At 41.2% G+C, this 19252-nt stretch overlaps 1 protein-coding gene across 4 annotated transcripts in view; it reads right to left on the reverse strand.

Moving 5' to 3' along the window:
- Smarca2 (SWI/SNF related BAF chromatin remodeling complex subunit ATPase 2) overlaps positions 1 to 19252 on the reverse strand; it is a 171819-nt gene that overhangs the window by 13302 nt on the left and 139265 nt on the right. For 2 of the 4 annotated variants that reach the window (XM_070035677.1, XM_070035678.1), the window contains exons 28-29: positions 17784 to 18001; positions 8919 to 8972 (exon numbers count right to left, since the gene is read on the reverse strand). In XM_070035677.1, coding sequence (XP_069891778.1) covers positions 8919 to 8972; positions 17784 to 18001 — 272 coding nt within the window. The remainder of the gene's footprint in view (positions 1 to 8918; positions 8973 to 17783; positions 18002 to 19252) is intronic. The other 2 variants (XM_070035679.1, XM_070035680.1) reach the window with 1 other exon arrangement.

Below are 19252 nucleotides of genomic sequence, written 5' to 3' on the forward strand. Positions count from 1 at the left end.
ACACACACACACACACACACACACAAACCAAGCATCAATGCCAACATGAGACCTCGCTGTAATGGTGGACTTACCCCTGACCCTCAGTACCTTCACAGTGTCATTTTCTACATTGCCAACAGATGGTGTCATTTTTCTATTGACAGCTTAACAAACCCATCTTTGCACACCTGTGATGGACACTGGTGAAATAAGAAATAAGCAGCATGGATCAAGGGTATAATGAAACTCTGAAGGGCAAAGTTGGAAAGGCAATCTTGTTCTGCCCTTTCTGCCCTTATTTAGGCCCTAAAAATCCTAGGCCCTTTATAAGGAAACACATCTTAAGACTTATCTGCTCATAAAGAGGAGAGCTGAATGTTCTCAGACTGTGAGCCAATACTGTAAAAGGAGAAATAAACACATTATATTCTGCTTCAAAAATGAAGCCTTACTGGACTTAAGACTCCTATCCCATTTTCTATTTTCACTCTCCTAAGAACAGAAGGTTGATTTGGAAGCTAAGGAAGTTGTCTTCCGACCCTGTAGCTTCTATTATGCTTCAAACACCTGTCTGGCTCCCTTCAGTTTGTCTACCATCCACCTTCCCTATTGGACACGTGAGCCTCACATCTGTGTACACCTACGTACCTCAACCAACCCCTCTCCGCCCCCCAACCCCCCCCACTTTATCAGCCATCTTATGTAACCAGCTTTCACTGACCTTCTACTCACTCCATGGCTGTGAATTTCAAACACCTCATGACCCATCCACATATAAGGACCCATTCACCACAACAATGGGAGAAATTCTCCTAAACATTCATTACGCTTAACACCTCCTGTGGATGTTATCCTTTTCTTTCTCACAGGGTCAGATATTTTACAGGTAGTCAAACCCTCCCCAGCCCTGCAGGGCAATGGCTTTTCTGAGGATAGTTCAGTAGGGAACATCTGGATCCTTAATATTCCCTGCTTTCAGCTGAATTATGGAATACACGGTGGTACCTGGAACATACTGGATTATAGCCATAGCTTTTTTTTTTCTTTCCGCTCCAAAAAAAAAAAATTACAGGTTAAAACCAAACAAGACAAAAGTGAGGCAGCTTGAGAAAGCTTTGAATTCTTGGAATTTCTTTTCCAAACTTGAGCTGAGCAAAGCCTTTTTTAATATACCATTTCAACCTTTTTTTCTCCAATACCAGAAAAGGTTTTTTCTTTTTTTTTTTTCTAGTATAAAACAATGGGCTAATTGTAAAAGGGCTTATAGAAGGCGATTTGATTTTGTTGAACTCTTTAAACCACCCTAAGGTACTTTCCATTATGTAACTGAGTGCAATTCAAGGCCTAAATGTAAATTATTACCGGAAGTAGTTTCCTGGGACGAAAGTGAGACACCCCTCCCCCCACCTCCCAGGTCCCAAGATAGTCTGGATTTCAGAACTATTTGGCACAGTGATTCATCTGAGACTAAGAAGTACAAAAGCTATACCTAGGGGGCAGAGTATGTAACCTGCAAATTTAAAGGGTTGCACTGGGCCTAAGGTTTACTTGTGGCTGGTTAAGCACCTTTCCTGTCTACCAATGTGTTAACTGCAAAAGGGAATGAGGGTGATGTCATATATTTGGGAGAAGAGAAAGCCCAATATTCCATCTGTAAAATGGTGGTCTGTAAACCCTGCATGTGAAGCTACATACAGACCGAGGTTCATTTTGTTACTCTTCATCTGGAAACCATCTTTTCTCCATTACCTCTGCAAACCACAAGGCAATGTTTACATATCGACCCCATTCTGACTCTAAAATGGAGACCATATACAGTCCACATTTTATGTAACTATTAGCTTCACCACTGGTTATGTTTAAGGTCTAATTGCAAGCAAGAGAGAAAACTACCTCACTAAGAAACTTCTCCTTTAAAACCCTGGCTGTGAGTCTTTCCATGGTTTTTTTTTTCAAGCAGGACTAAACAAGAAGATCGACATTGGCTGAGGCTCTTTGTTCCTTGTTTTTGTTTTTTGTTTCTTTTCTTTCTTTTTTTGTGTGCAAGTACTGGGCCTTGAATTCTATCACTAAGCCCCAACTCCACTTCTGGATTTTTGGTATTTAAAGAGTCTCATGGATTTGCCTGCCTGGGCCTGATCCATAGATCTCAACCTCCCGAGCAGCTAGGATTACAGATGTGAGCCATCAGTGTCCATCTTTCCTCACTGTTGTGTTTCTCATCTGCCCAAGGTGATTGGTTGACAATTTCAAATAAATACTTCTGAGAAAGAGATCTTGAATGAAGCCGAAGGAAGTTTTGTTTACATTAACAAGCATAATGTCTATTACATTACATTAAATGAAGGTAAAAATGTGACTGCCTTAATTCCATAAGTAAATGACATCATGGTTTAGAATACCCATGTGGGGCAGGAAGGTTTTACAGGAAAAATAACTAGAGTCCTAAAGGAATCACGCCCAGGAAATCATTTGGGGAGACAATTTTGAAAACCCAGTCAACACTGCAGGGCAGTAGGTGAGAACATACTATTGCTTTTTAGGGTCAAGTTCCTATGAAGTCTTGTGCAAACTATAGAGAAAATCCATCCATACCCCAAATGCACCTTCATTATCCAGTCAGGTAAGGTGTCATGAACTGGGTGCTGGTGGCTGACAACTATAACCTTAGCTACCCAGGAGGCAGAGATCTGAGGATTATGGTTTGAAGGGACAGGAAAGTCTGAGATTCTCAAATCCAATTAACCATGACAACCCCCTAAAATAAAGGAGTAGCTCAAGTGGTAGAGTGCCAGCCCTGATGGGACTATACCTAGGTCCTGAGTTGAAGCCCCAGTACTGGGGGAGAGGAAGGAAAGGAGGGTGGGAGAAAGAGGGAAGAAAAAAGAAAGAAAAGAAAAAAAAGAAAGAAAAGAAAATAGAAGGAAGGAAGAAAGGAAGGAATCATGGGCTCTCTGTATTCACCATTGACATTTCTCATCTGGGACTCCTTAAATACTGATAATTCCTACAAAACTAGGATCTGGCCACCCAGGCTCTTGAGAAGAATATAACAGAAGTAACAGCAAGCCGGGGGCTGGGGGCTCACATCTGTAATCCTAGTGACTCAGGAGGCTGAGATCTGAGGATCATAATTTGAAGCCTAGGCAGAAAGGTCCATGAGACTTATCTCCAATTAATTACCAAAAAAAGAAAAAAAGAAAAAAAGTCAGAAGTGGAGCCATGGCTCAAGTGGTAGACTGATTGCCTTGAGCAAAAAACGCTCATGGCGGCACAAAAGTCCTGTGTTCAAGCCCCAGGACCTGCACCAAAAATTAATTAATTAAATAAAATTAAAGAAGTAGCGGCAAAACAGAGTAGGATGGGGTAGATGGTGAGAGAATTTGTAGCTGTTAAAATGGAAGATAAAGGCAGCTGCTTCAGTGTTAGGATATCAGGAGTTTGCTGAATTCAGAAAAAGAAAAAAAGAACACTAAGACTTTACAAACATCTTAAGTACAATCACTCTTTGATGCCCAACTTTAATTTCCATAATCTATCTGGGCTGAAACCCAGAGAAAGATGTATACATAAAGACGTTCATCACAGGGTTATTTAAATAAATAAGTCAAAGCAGTCAAAATGTTTACTGATTAGGGAAAGGTCACATAATGAAATGCTAGCATCACGAGCTGTGTGCTTTAAAAGAATGGAAAAAATGCTTGTTATGACATTAAAAAAAACAACAAAAATAACCACCCTCAGGATAAAAAACTGTTAGTGAAACTTCAAGGCTTTCTAAACAGGCTTTAAAAAGGATCAGAGGAGATATGCCAAAACACATGCATGAATAACAATGCACTCTCATTTAACAAAATGAAGATTTACAGTCAAATGTAATTTAGAACCACATATCCATAAAGTCAGTTTCAACACTTTTATTAGGTTACCTTTCTTTGAAGCAGACTATAAGTCAAAAATCGAATATTATTTTCCCTAAACAAATCTAGGCGTCATACAACTGACTTATTTATTGATATCTCCATGAACAAAATGTTTCACTAATTGGCACCTTTAACTGTTACAAATAAAGGCCAAAAAAAAAAACAAAACCAGAATAGGATAATTAAATTGTCAGTTAAGAAATGAGAATCCAGCCAGGCACCTGTGGTTCATGCCTGTAATCCTAGCTACTCAGGAGGGTGAGATCTGAAGATCATGGTTCAAAGCCAGCCCAGGTAAGAAAGTCCATGAAACTCTTATCTCCAACTAACCACCAGAAAACTGGAAGTGGCGCTGTGGCTCAAGTGGTAGAGTGCTAGCCTTGAGCTGAAGAGATAAGGGACAGTGCCCAGGCCCAGAGTTCAAGCCCCACGACTGACTCCCCCCACCTCCCCCACACAAGAGAATCCTATCTTAAGAAGTCATGGCCCAAAGTTACTAAGGGTTTCTTCAGAATGTCTTCATTGCATCTATTGCTGTCGGTGGTGGCTAGCTAAAGGATGTGAGATTCAGAAAGTTCTATGCGTTCATTTTTGACAAGCATTTTGAAGAGACATTTTTGAAGAAGATTTGCCACCTATCACTTGACTTTTAGAAAATATTGGCTTGGGGACATCTGCTTTCTTACCTCTTTTTTTTTTCCTCCTCATTTGACATTTCACAATAGCAGGTAGATGATGGAATTCTCGCCATCCCTGTCAAGCAGGATAGCTAAGCAAGGCAGCCAGCCACTTCCCTAGCCAGCCAATTGCCAGCTTTCAACACCCTGTCCTAAAGACCTGCTCATCACTCAGAGGTGCCTTCCTTTCCAAATATAAGAATTGACCTTCCCTTCCACAGAGTACTCTGATCTTTGATCTTGTGCCTCTGTCCCCACTTGATAATAAGCGAATGCTTCAAAGCTTTTGACTGAATTATGACTAGACTCAAATGCACAGGGCTTTCACAGGCAAACAAAGTCAAATGCCTCTCCATCTGTACCAGAGACCTAAATACTTGGTTCAACCAGTGGGCACCCGAGTGGTACTTTTCTTTTCCCTGCAATGGCCATTTTACCAAATTCCTATGAAGCATGACTCTAAAGGAACAAGACAGATTCTTTCCAGGGACATACACAGGGAGATAGACATATATATATATATATATATATATATATATATATATATATATATTAATATATATAAAATATAGCCAATACCTGCCATTTCTAAATCAATCATCAATCTGTTTCTGATCAAGATGTTGATGGTCTAGTCTTGAAAACAATTCATCAGCCCTGTAAGAAGATTCATTCTATCCAGTCTATCTCAGTTATTCCCAGTTGGGATTCCTACTGTCTCCCGAACTAGTGCTAGCCTGGAGTTTGAGAGACAGAAGCCCCTGGGAGCGAGGCTGCTGGGCCAGGCTAATGTTGGAAGCTAGAAGAGGCCTTCTGTGTCTCAGAAAACAGGCGGACCAAGTGTATTTGTGGGCTACCCACCTGCTGTATGTGGGTATAATTGGCTGAGCACCATAAGGAAATGTCAAGTCTGCCAGGAGTCACAGCAGCCTGCTCCAGGAAACAGTTTAAGTACTAGGACTTGTAATGAGGGCAAAATAAAGCACTGGAACTCACATTTCCAGGAGCACATCCTCTTGTCAATTGCATGCAGTTCCTGAGCTCTTAATTCAGCATTTCCCAGTATGTTCCATAGCCCACCAGCTTAGTGGATCATTAACAGTATTCCCTGAAAAGGGATCTTGCCACTTAAATGCTTTTGGGAAACCCAGGGAGACATTATCCCGGACAGGGGACTAAGCCCTGTTCTTCTGAGGCTGCTATTCCATCAGACAAACATTCAGCCCATGCTGGGTCCCGCTATCTGCCACGGAGAATGGATGAACGACAGCTCTTCACCTAGAGCCTCCAAGTGTATCTTCTGGTCACATTCCTGATTCGTGGCAGCTTCTCCATGATCTAATTAGAGCTCCTCAATGCAGGGCCACTTGGGCCTGACAGCCCATCATAGCAGACTCCTTCGTCCACTTAGGGAAATACAGAATGTCTGCTGCCAAGGATACTAAAAATACATTTTGTCTGAAAGACTTTGTTGGCTGATCTTGAAGGGGCGGTCAATAGTAACAACATAATCACAGCATCAGAGGGCTGTGATAGCCACATGGAGAACTTTGATTTCCTGTCATGGGACAGGTGCAGCTGGCTTACACTCACATGTGAGCACACGTGTATGTCTATACCATGCCCTCCACACATGCTTTGCTTTCACTTGCATTCCTGTAAATGAGACTGTCATTCAATCGCCACCCAGCATAGAGAACCAGGAGTTACCTTCTTCACATTCAGTGTACCCCAGGTCTTGTCATTCGCATTGTCTTGCTACTGTCACCTCCTTATTGGAAGATGCATCCTTCTCAACCTATCGGCATTGTCTAACCAATGCCTCCTTCGCTCCGTATCTCACAAGGCTGTCACCATGATGTTTCTCAGCACGGATGCAACCATGTGTCCCTGTAACCCTGTCTCCAGTCTCTCCTTCCCACATGAGAGCCAGTCTCGGCTTCATGGCTGTCTTTCCTCTTTCCTCAGTGGACACCACACACTGCTCCCTGCACCCCTTCCTCTGACTTCTTAACTGGAGACCAAGTCCTCGAGGACAGCCCTGGAACTCAAGTCTTCCCTGGAATGCTGCTGCCCCTCATTGTACCTGGACACTACTCACACTGAGAAAGCCTGCTCTTGCCCACTTCCAGGGCTGCTCTCCACTCACGGACAAAGCACCTTTGCTTCCCTCACCTCCATGGCCTACGTGGCAATTCCTACTTTACTGGTGTGCAGGGCTGAACCTTTCCTATTCCTCTTCCAGCCTGGTCACACATTGATTCACCCCAGGTCCTTGGGTTCCTCATCTATACAGCTGCTTCCAAATGTACTTTAAGGCGCTCCCATTTTATTCACAGAGAAAAATGTTCCGTGCTTCTGAAACCATAAAGGAAGGATTAAAAACAAAAAAATAAAACTGTTCTGAAGGAGGGGTTCATTTATCATGATACCATCTCTCATGACCATATGGTTGACTTGGGCTTGTGGAAAAAGGAAATGCGTGTGACAATAAAAGACCACACGGGCCTCCAAGAGTCCTGAGGAATCAAGCACGGAGCCCCTCGCTATGCCTCTGGAAGTGATAGTTTAAAAGTATGTTTAGTGAAATTGGATTTATCTAGGTCCTAACATAAGGTTCTATCTTCTACCCTCAGAAAGCCTAGGCATGACATTAGGGGCTTGCAATTGCCTTTCAAGTTATTAATCCGCTTTTCATGGTCACATGACTATTTGATAGAAGAGAGGAAAAGGGAAAGGAGGTGTGAGAGAAGGAAGCTCAGATCTGTCCTTGCTTGTAGGATGGGAGCTCAGCCTGCACTGTGCTATTTAGACCATCAGGCTCCCTTCTAGGTAATGGAGGCAATAAAAATGTCTACCCAAGTGGGCTGTCTCTTCCAACTGGTCAACCTTACAAAGTGTTCATTGTCTGAACCCCCAAATTCAAAGCCAGATGGAATTCTCTGCTATAATAGCAAAAACAGAGCACAGTTCATGTTTCTCATGATTTATGTGGCTAGTTTGTAGGATAAATCATTGTTTACTGAACAACACTAAGAAGTATCAAAAAAAACAAAAACCCCATGTGTTTAACTCTATACATAAAGAAGAGTGCTACAACCAGGAATTGATATTCATTCTGAAATACAGGCCATAGTCTGTTTTCTCTAGATTCTATCTTGATTTGAAGAAGAAAAAAAGGTCTAAAGGATATTATTGGCTCAGTTGACAAAACTAGAATGAGGACAATTAAGCGTGTGTCAATATTTTTAAGTCAGCTTGGTCAAAAGCAGAAACAAAATACTACTTTTGATATAATAATAGCAACTCCTAACTCTGGTGTATCATGCCCATCCTTCTCTCACCCAACCAACATGTACTGGTCGCCAAAAACCTCTGGGAGAAAAACAACCTGCCTTCCACCCAGCGGAAGCATAGGCACATACAGGTTAGGCAGATTGGTCTAGGGCATAAGGCCCGACATGACAGGTAGACTCAGACACCACACCCTGCAACCAACAGGAGTAGCCACAGCTTTTGCCCCTGTGCACCAGCAGCAATTCAGTTCCCGAGGGCAGAGCAGTGTGAACATGCATGCAGCTTCCAAACCCTGGTACTCTACATCAGGACCGTGGAGAGTTAAGAGGCCCCAGGAAAACACAACAGAAGCTGGGCTGAAAGAGATGGGAGTTAGCGCAAACCCATCTCTGAGGTGCTGCAGGTCAGGCAGGCTCCTGCTTCCTTTGTAAGACATGGATTTATCGTAAGGATCCTCCCCGCCCCTCCATTAAGACAGGGCTTCAAAAGCATGACAGGTGTTTATGAACAAGTGTTCCTATATCCCCCATACCTCAAGTAGAGGTAACTGGAGAAGGGACAGGAGAAATGTGCTTCTGAAAATCAAGTCTACAACTAACTTTCTTTCCTTTCTTTCTTTCTTTCTTTCTTTCTTTCTTTCTTTCTTTCTTTCTTTCTTTCTTTCTTTCTTTCTTTCTTTCTTTCGCCTCTCTTTCTGTCTGTTTGTCTGTTGTGGGGCTTAAACTCAGGGCCTGGGCGCTGTCCCTGAGCTTTCTTTCTCAAGGCTAGCACTCTATGGGCCACTATGGGCCACAGAACCACTTCTGCTTTTCTGGTGGTTAACTGGAGATAAGAGTCTCATGGACTTTCCTGCCTGGGCTGGCTTCAAACCGTGATCCTCAGATCTCGGCCTCCTGAGTAGCTGGGATTACAGGTGTGAGCCACCAACACCCAGCTTTTCTTTTCTCCTTTGTTGTTTTTTGTTTGTTTGTTTGTTTGTTGGGGGGGTACCAAGGGATACCTGTATTTAGAGTCACAGGAATACAAGACAGATCCTGACCTGTTTCCTTCTATTTCCAACTGAGAATTACTGGGCACCTTCTCCACGTTACACCTGTGGTAAAGTAGAAAGAACACTAGAGTCAGAAGACCTGGGTCTTTTTCCCGGCCCAGTTCTTCCTCCCGGGCTGGGTGACCTAGAGGAATTGTTTGCATTTCTCCAAGTTTCAGGCTCCTTATAGACCTGTCCTGGTGGGAAGATTACAAGAGAGAAATGTTTGGAACCTCATTCTGAAAGAAAAAAAAAAATACACACTTTTCTAGAACTGGGAGAAAACTGGATTTCCTAATGGTCCCAGAGCTTTCCCTTCTGGTTCCCCTGGTCCTATTTCCCTCCACACATGTCTAGTTCATGCTCCCCAAAGGAGTGGAGGATGGGCAGCACTGGCTGGGTTAGGTGTGATCTTCCAGAGTGTGAGTCTAGGCCCTCTAGCTACAAGAGGATGATACTTACCTCATATGGTTGCTGGGACCATGAACTAGGATAAAAGTGGCTTTGTTACAAGACCCAGCACATGGAAGGACCGAGCACATGGAAGGGCTCCATGCATCCTTCTCTGCTTCCTACAACTCTAATTAAAAAAAAAAAAAAGACCTCTGAATGAGATCTATTCAAATGCAAACTCAGAAAGAAGCTTATTTCCATGAATTGGAAATAAAAATGATGCCAGACACTGGGTGGTTTATGCCTAGAATCCTAGCTACTCAGTAGTTGAAGATCTGAGGATTGTAGTTCAAAGCCAGCCTGGGCAGGAAAGTCTGTGAAACTCTTATCTCCGATTAACCACAAAGAAAAGAAAAGAAAAGAAAAGAAAAGGAGAGAAGAGAAAAGAAAAGAAAAGAAAAGAAGAGAAAAGAAGAGAAAAAAAAAGAAAAGAAGCCAAATCTCTGACATTGAGCAAAAACACTCAGGGGCAGTGTGCCCAGGCCCTGAGTTCAAGCTCAAGCTCCAGGATCACAGGATCTCCAGGCTCTGGGGAAGACTCCTCAGGTGAACACATAAACTCTGTGACATAGGTATCCCTTTTAGGGGATACAGAACATAGCTGTTAGGTTGGACACATCTGAGAAGACCCTTTATCCAGGTCTTACTCTAGGCCAACATAGCAGCCCAGGGGACTCATGGCTCACCCTGGAGGTCTACAGAAGAGCTGCCCCCTCCCCCACTCTGCCTCAGAGCTGAAGGCATTTGGGGAGGGACCAGCATATAAACCAGGCAGTGGAAGTGTGAAAGTGCATGTGATACTCCACACATACAGAATGCGTTGGAATGTCCTGAAGTATGAGAAAGAGCAGGGAAGGATGTGTAGGAAAATAAAGCTGGGAAGTTTGCTGGGGTTCGAATGTGAAACACTATTTTGTTCTATGCCAAGAAGTCTGATGATCACTGGGCAGGCCCAGGAAGCTATTGAAAGTAACAAGATGGCAGGTTCAGATCCACACCTCAGAAGGAAGGCAGGATGGGGAACAGACTGGAATCAGGACACACGGATAGGCAGGAGGGTCCTTGGCCAGGCCAGGGGTGGCAAGGAGGGAGAAAGAGGGGTACCTTGGAAAGAAACTTGTGTGTGGAGGGAACTTTGTATCTCAGTGCATATCAGAAAGAAGGCAGAGGCTGGGAAGATGTATGCTGCTAAGATCTCAGGCTGGCCACAGCGCTGACCAAGAGGAAACAGAAGCCAAAGGGGACCAGGTCATCTCGGAACGTGTAACAGTGAAGGAAGACGACCCTGAGAAAGATAGATGTTCTCCTGTTACACTGAAAGTGATTCAGAGAAAGGCAGGTCTGTTTCTAGGATCTAAGATTAATAGGCTAAAAGTCAATGGCAATGCAAGGTTTTGAAGTAAAGGAGAGTCTAACACAATAATTTCGTATCCATCATCCTCTTAAACAATCGGTAAGTCAGGAATCTGGATGGCTGGTGGAGCCGGGGGGGGGGGGGGGGTGGGGGGGAATGAAAGTACAAACAACAACAAAAATATTAACCAGTGGATTTGCTTCTACCAATGTATATTACTATAAATCTGCTTTAAAAAGACAATATAATGGGCTGGGAAGGTGGCTCAGTGGTAGAGCGCTTGCCTTGCATGCTCGAGGCCTCAGCACCACATAAGCAAAACAAAAGAAAATTTAAGCCGGAAGTGGTGCTGTTGCTCAAGTGGTAGAGCGCTAGCCTTGAGCTGAAGAGCTGAGGGACAGCGCCCAGGCCCAGAGTTCAGGCCCCACAACCGGACCCAAAAAAAAAAAAAACAAACAAACAAACAAAAAAAAGACAATATAAACACTCATATAAATAATCCATTGGGTTGCAACTTCAAGAAGATTATCAAGATGGAAAAGTCACACAACAGGATATATCTCTATGTGTTTTAAGTAGAGCACTTTGGAGAGAAAATCTGGGAATAAGGCAATATATTTTTTTTTAACCTCAGCCTTATTTGGAATAAGGGAAATGCAGCCCTGCATAGTGGCTCATGCCTGTAATCCCAACTATCCTGGAGGCAGAGGTTAAGGAGGATTGAGGTCTGAGACCCTATCTAAAAACCAAAGTAAATGAAAAAGGACTGGGGGCATAGTTTCAAGGATACTGACCTAGAAAACCCAAGGCCCTGAATGTAATCCCCAATACTGGGAAAAGATAAAAATAATAAAAAAGAAGAAGAAATGTTACAGTGTGTACAGCAATGAATGAAACAACTATAATTAGAAGGATCAGGTGTATAGAATATCAACTCCTTTTAAAAATGCTACAATGAGCGGGGCACCAGTGGCTCAGGCCTGTAATCTCAGCTACTCAGGAGGCTGACATCTGAGGATAACAATCAGAAGCCAGCCCTGGCAGGAGAGTCCATGAAACTCTTACCTCCAACTAACCACCAAAATAAAAAGCCAGAAGTGAAGCTGGGGCTCATGTGATCGAGTGCTGGCCTTGAGCAAAATAGCTCAGGGACATTGTGCAAGTCCTGAGCTTAAGCCCCAGGACTGGCATCATTTTTTTTAAAAAAAGTGCTATAATGTAATAAAATGGTGCTCTCTTTGCTCAGAAAAATGTCATTAAGTGAACAATGCAAGTTTTTTTTCTTCCCTAAAAGTGACCATAAACACTGAATAATGCCACGGTATCACTATATAATGAGAACGCACAGGACCCACTTGCTCGGAATTCTTGGTTTAGTAACCTCAGTAAGAGGTTATCGTGACCTCATGATCAGATACAACCGAACAGTGCTATGGTTCTGGAACTAAGGAAACAAGAGTAAGAAACACGTCCAGGATGAATGATTTCCCACAAAGCAAGGAATGTTAAACCAAAAACTTAGAATAAGCTGAGATCTACCCCAGTCCTATCAACACTGCCAGAGTCTACTGAAATTACAGACAGAAAGGCAAATGCCTAACTTAGTTAAGTCTACAGGAGCCTGAAGAGTGACAAGGATTCAGGCGCCAAGAGGCTGCTGCCCCACTGTGTGCCGACACTGTGTCCACCAATCTGATGGGCATGATCTCCTTCATTGCTTCTATCTCCAATGTTGGACCCAATATCTACATCCTGTGCAGACTGCAGGGTTCTCACAGATGCAGCTTCAAATCCTGCATCTTTCACTAATCGACTGAGTAAGGGAGTGAGGATTTGACTGAGCCTCTGCTTGCTCCCAGATTCTTCGGGAATGAGAAGATGATTGGATTCGAAAAGCAAAGCATGATAAATATAGCTGATAAAATCAAGGGGCTCCAAATAAGTTCATGTGTCCAATGGAACTAATTATATCCCAGAAAGGTGTGTAGATCATTACGTCTAATAATATGTAGGAAATCATAGAAAATAGAAGTAGAAACAGAAGACTGGAGATAAGCAAATGTCCCAATTTCACAATGAGAAAGGAAACCTGAGATTGTTATATCCGATGCTGACCCTTGTAAAAACCTGAAAGGAATTACTCAGATGCCACGGGGCTATTTAGCAAAGATAAATAACATCATTAAGCACCAGCAGGAGGTCTCTTAGAAAAAGCCATGGTAGTCTAACCTCATTTCACTTTTTTTGGCAGGGTTTCTAGGTTGATAGATGGGAGAGGCTACAAACATAGCCTTTCTTGATAACCTTGAGAAAGGATGGATAGATGTGGGCGATGAGCTAGCCTGGCAATGTAGGTTCATTGTTACTTGATCAACTTTCAGGATTACTGGTTAATATATTTTTGATTTCCAGAAGCAAGCCAACAAGCCCTGTTCTTTAGAAGGTTCTCAGCCATAGCCTCTTTCAAATCTTATGATGACAAAACATTAGGATAACAAGTAGACATAACTTTTTAGAAATCCAATAGAAATTCAGTTACTTCAAAGGGACAATATTGAGGCCCAAAAGCAAAAGACACATCTACACAGGGATTAACTATAAAGTCAGTAGGTAAAGGTTAAACAAAAGGTAATACTAGTTTAATGCTAACCTTGGCAGCTCTCATTTGAGGAAAGACCTGGGGGCAAGGGGAATTCAACATGTCACGTCCCATTTAAGTTAGGTCTGTGTTAGGGGTGCTGGGAAAAATGAACTCACTCCCTGAGTGGTGTTAATCGAATTCTGGTGTGTCCAATAAGTGAGGTAAACACCTCCTTGTCTTCAGAGGCCCTCTGGAGTGCTGGGATGCATGTTCCAAAGGGATGCTAAGGGCATAAAGCATATCGTAACAGGTGGTAGCCCCAAGGTCTGAGTCTCAGACAGTAAAGTCAGGGGTTTCAAACTGAAATAAGGCTCTGAACTGGATATCCTTGCTAATAAATATTTCAAAAGATACAGCTTGTAATGAGACTGTATTCATTCTCTGTGGGTTCAAGATGAACAGACAAAAGTCAGAGGGCCAGATCCATTTACACCATCAAATGCAGCCTTTGAAAAGGTGCTAAGGCTAGTGTCCACATGGAGGCTAGATGGGTGTAGGGGGACAAATCTGTGCTGTGGGAAGTTGGACCAGGCAGAATCAAAAGTCATTTCCAACTTTAATACCTCTGTAAGGCACACTCTAGATTTGGGAGAGCTCCACTCAACATTACATGTTACCATCTTCTTCTACTCTTCCATTCAGGACCCATTTCAAAGAGTATAAATGTAAATTGAAATGAATCTTTTTTTCAAAGAGAATCTTAGGTTAAATATTATATGAATAGAGAATGTGATTTCATAAAAGCCTCTTAACAATCACTAGTCAGAACAAGGGCTTCCAATATAACTTGATAGAAAGTTTTTGGTTTTTTAATTTGGAGAAATAAAGCAATGGGAGCCAGTAGCAGAAGATCAGCATTATATCTGAGTGCAATCCATTTATGAATCACACAAAATGACTGGCTCATGGGAGTCACATATTTTAAAGTATCAAGGAGGTAACAATGCTCGATAGGAAATGTACTCATTACCTTACTCATGTAACTGTAACCCCTCTGTTCAGTATCTTTACAATAAAAAAAATATACTAAAAACAACAACAACAAATCAAACAACAACCAACACACACACACACACACACACACACACACACACACAGAGTCAGGTCCTAACAACTCACACCTATAATCCTAGTTACTCAGGAGGCTAAAATCTGGAGGATATCGTTTGAGGTCAGCCTAGATAGAAAAGTTTGCTAGACATGCAAATTTACCACATGCAAAAATACCACCAAAAAGCAGAGATGGAAGTGTGGCTCAAGTGGTAGAATGCCAGCCTAGTCAGTAAGTTCAGCCAGCTCATGGGCATGAATTCAAGCCCTGGTACCACAAAAAGGTGAGGGAGCCTGTCACTGAATACAAAGTATTGAGCAGACACTTAAATAATCTTGTCTTTAAAAAAAATTTCAAGACACATCTGTCTCAGAATCACATAAGAATCTTTAAAACAACTGTCTCATGAGAGCCAATTACTTCTTCTTTTATACCTGTTAAATATAGATGGCAATGCTTATTTAATACCCTGCTAGAGCTCAGAGCTCTATCACTGGACATAGTGAGATAGAAGAGGGAGGTTAGTACATTTGTTTGCCAGGTAGAGTGACTTAGTATATTAGTAACTGCCTAATGGTGCAACAATCTCAACATAGTGAGATGTACATTTCCCAGTAACATTTTTAAAAATGAACCAAAAATATGACACTGTATCTAATTAAAGGCTTTCCTAATTTGAATGCCTCCTACTTGAGAACCAAGTTTGGTAAGAAAAATACACAATATAAATAGAGTAAGTGCTTTCTTTTTTCTGGAGATCGCTAACATGAAATATACATGAAACATGCAAAGCTGGGATGTTTAGCACATGCTCTCTCCAAAGTACAGAGGTAACAGAATTAGTCTTAGGAGGGCACTTTTTAAGGAAAAGGTAAATAAACAAGGAAAAGGGAGAAAAAAACCCTACTCAATAACGCATGTTAGAATATTTTAATGTTCTTTACCTACAGTAAAACTAAAGATATCTGCAATATTCAGACCCAGGGAAAGTACTTTTCCTGCTTCTGGAAATAAAACCATGGAAACGGATATCAGCAAGGATGCTGACTTCATAGAGCTCAGCCGTCCCTTCACCCACCTGACTAACTCCAAGTAGTCTGAATGGCTGATAGTCCATTGTCAAAGAACCTAGGTTTCATGAACTCGCTCATGACTACAATTCTGGAAAGCGGGTGCAGTAATTATTCTCCATCTGTTGTGTGGATTGGGGAAACAGGTTCAGAGAAATTAAGTCGATTACCTCGCTTCCTTCCTGGTAGCTAAGGAACACCAGAGCTGGGCTTTGGATGTAGGCAGTTACATCGACACAAGAGCCTGTGCTACCATCCACTGACGCTAACCAGGAAGTCACAAACTGAAGGCTCTAGAGACAACAGGTAATGAGTGAGGGGTGAGAAGCACAATGACAAATGGCCACTCACACTACATCTTGAAGAATGATTAGGAATGACAGGGGTCCAACTGTCCATGACCTATCTGTGCGCCAAAGAAAGAGAGTGGTCCTTTTCATTCGCTGTGACCTTAAGAAAAGTTCAGCTGAGTGTAACCTAAATTTAGGTTTTCAAAAGGAGAAAAAGCGGTCGGGAGAGGTAGGAAATTCAACAAAATTAATGCATTTGCTTTTAAAAGTTTAGAAGTTTTCACAAACGCCCCCATTTCTTCCCCCACCAAATAACAATCTAAAATAAGTCAATCTTTTGGCAACCTGTTCTCCATCAGTTGTTGGCCTCTGCTATGTTACTAGAAAGGCCCAGCTTTGAGATCTCCATAGACTTTCTCCACCTTTCTCCATGTTATAATAGCCCCAGACTTCCTCAGCAAGCCATAAACAAAAGGCCTGTCAAAGACCAAGGCACATCTGGTCAGAAAAACAGATGTTGCACTCTCCTGAGACAGAGGCAAGAAAAAAAAAAAAAAAAAAGAAGTTATGTGCGGAGTGACAGGTTCTTTCCACGAGAGGCTGATAAAACAAGGTCCCATAATCCAAGCCTCCTACAGGAAATCTAACAGTGGAGTTTGGGACAAAGACATTTGAGAGAGGGAATTGGTGATTCTTGGTTTACACAAGGATGTTTCCTCTTGGTGGACTTGTGGTTAAGTTCTCCTTCCTGGATTGCCATCATCTTCTTTGTCACTCCACAGCTGATCCACACTCACAATAATGGGTTTTCCCTTGAAAATCCTTCAAGGGGATGTATTTTGTTTTAAAGGAAACTATTAAAAATAGTGAACATGGAACCCATGACATCTGTGTAGAGGGATTAGAAATTCTGACCTTTCCACAAACATCTCCCATCCCTTCACCATTTCTGAAGACTCCCTACAGAAGACAAAAAGGTTTTCTGATATTTTTTTTCTGCTACGATACCTTTCTATTGATTTCTTCCTTTATAGCATAAGACTTGTCCCAAAGACACAATGAAAAACTTGTGTTTAAACACATCTAGGTTCAGAAAGGAACACTAGTGAATATCAAAAATTGCTGGATATCATAACCTGGTAAGACACCCCCATTGCAACTTAGAGAATTGTCATATCTGGTTTTTCTATCTATTTCAGTGGATATAGATCCAATCTTCACGTGAAAACATTGTTATATGATGATCAAGTAAAAAACCAAATCAGTTAACTAAATTCCACTAGCCAAAATGTATCCTAACTAGTTTATCTATTGGATAAGGCTGACTGAAACTCAAGTGTCTTGGTTTTCAAATAATTATACATTATTTCAAATAGTTTGGACAGTGTCTAGCTGACTTTGCACAGCTTACCCAAATCATTCCATGAAAAAGAGGCGAATTTGCTTAGATACCATGCTGATTACATGTAGCAGTATTAGGGAGACAGCTTGAGGAAGAGCTCAGAAGTCCAAGTATTAGAAAAAAGAAAAGGACACTATTTTCAAAGAAGCATCTGTTTGGTTTTAAAACAGAACTCTTAATGTGAAATATTTACTTTAAATATATTAGGATTCTTCCTTCTCTAACAATTCAACTTCAAAATACAATTTCATTCTACCAACCCAACGTCTTTCATATCAATGATGGTATTTTAAAGGTTCTTAAGAATCTTTTTCAGATACATAGATAGATAGATAGATAGATAGATAGATAGATAGATAGATAGATAGATAGATAGATAGATAGTTAGATAGATTCTAAACCCCACTTTCAACTATATTAATAAATGGTGAACCATCAGACAAAACAAGCAGTACTGGCCATCAGATGTAGTACAAGGTAACTTGCCCTTGGAGGGAATGCAAATTAGAAAGAACCTTAGAACCCTAGTGTACAACTTGTAACTCTGGGTCTTTAGCTGATAGGCTCATGGACTTGGTGGAGGATGATGGATGTGAAGGACTGAAACACTCACCTGTCTTTGTAGTTTATCACAGTATCGATGATAGCATTCATCTGTTTTGTCAGTTTGGGCGGATTTGGTGAGAGTTTCTCAGCTGGAGGGCGGCCTCTTCTCTTCTTAGCTTTTTCCACATCTTCCTTCACAGGATCTTTGTCAACATTTCTTCGCCTTTTTCTTTTCTTAAGCCGTACTTCCTCTTCCATTTCTTCCAAATTGCCGTCTTCGATGGCCTATTAATTGGAGACAAAGAAGAACAATTCAAGACAGGGAAATAACCAAGACGAATTATACATATATAACAATAATCAGAATAAAATGAGACTAACAAAAAAGTAAAAATAAAAGTTAACAGTAATCAATGAAGAGGGAAGAAAAAACACAAAAGAAAACATCACCTTATCAAATAATGCATCTATAACCCAAGTCTACTCCATAAGCAAAACATGTTGAAGGCCCCAAACACTCATGGTACAGAAGAATGACAAATGTTAAAATATCTATACATTCAAGTACTTTAAGGCAACTGAATCTATATACAATTTTAGCTTATTTTAAGAAGAAGTCCTTTGATGTCTCATTACTATGAGAAAGAAACAGGTAAACAAAAACCTAAGGGTGGGTGGAGAAAAAAAAAACAAAAATCCTATAAACACATCCATACAATCAGACAAGCTTTGACCTTTCCTTCTTTAAGGTTTTAAATCAATTTTCCCATGATTCACAACATAAATCAAAATGTCCATCCAGATTGTTCTAACGTAGCAATTAGTAAACAAGCAAAGAGGAAGCACAAAGCCACACTCCTTGGTAAACACTTAAATCATCCGATAGAGAACACACACACTCACAAACAACAAACACTTTTTTCCAATTACCTGCAAACGCTTGCTTTAAACCAGAGCCAGCAGCACTAATGCAGAGAGATAATAAAATAGCTATAAAAAACAACCAGGTATAAAAGAAACCTGTTCACAAAAGGCTAAAAGATCCATGTGACAGACCCAGAAGTTTAAACTTTTTTTTTTTTGGTAAGTCTCTAAACTTATGAAGAAAAAAATAAAGGGAAAAGAAAAATGCAAAAAAATTTAATTAAAAAAGGATAAAAGAAAATTTGATCGTAGGCAAGAAATTTGCTGAAAAAAAAGTCTTTAAATTACATTTTAAGATTTCATCCTCACACAAAATAACTGATGTTGCTATTTGTTCCCCCTTCCTCTCAATACTGCCTCCAGTATGCAAATGCTAATCAATCCTTTCTCGTAGCTGAAAGAACTCTAATCATAAGGCAATTACCTTCATTTCTCCACAGCACCAAACATGGCTAATATTTATGATCATGTGAGTATAACAATCAATATAAAGAGTGATTACAGCTCAGACATAATTTCTTTCACTTATGTACAATGCTTCCTGAAAAAGAAAGGTTTTGTGAAGAAAACCTGCTCCAGCACACAAAACAACCTGGCATGATAAAAATGCCA

Source organism: Dipodomys merriami, unplaced genomic scaffold, assembly GCF_024711535.1.
Source record: "Dipodomys merriami isolate MVZ:Mamm:240054 unplaced genomic scaffold, mDipMer1.0.p SCAF_26, whole genome shotgun sequence".
NCBI classification, from domain to species: Eukaryota; Metazoa; Chordata; class Mammalia; order Rodentia; family Heteromyidae; genus Dipodomys; species Dipodomys merriami.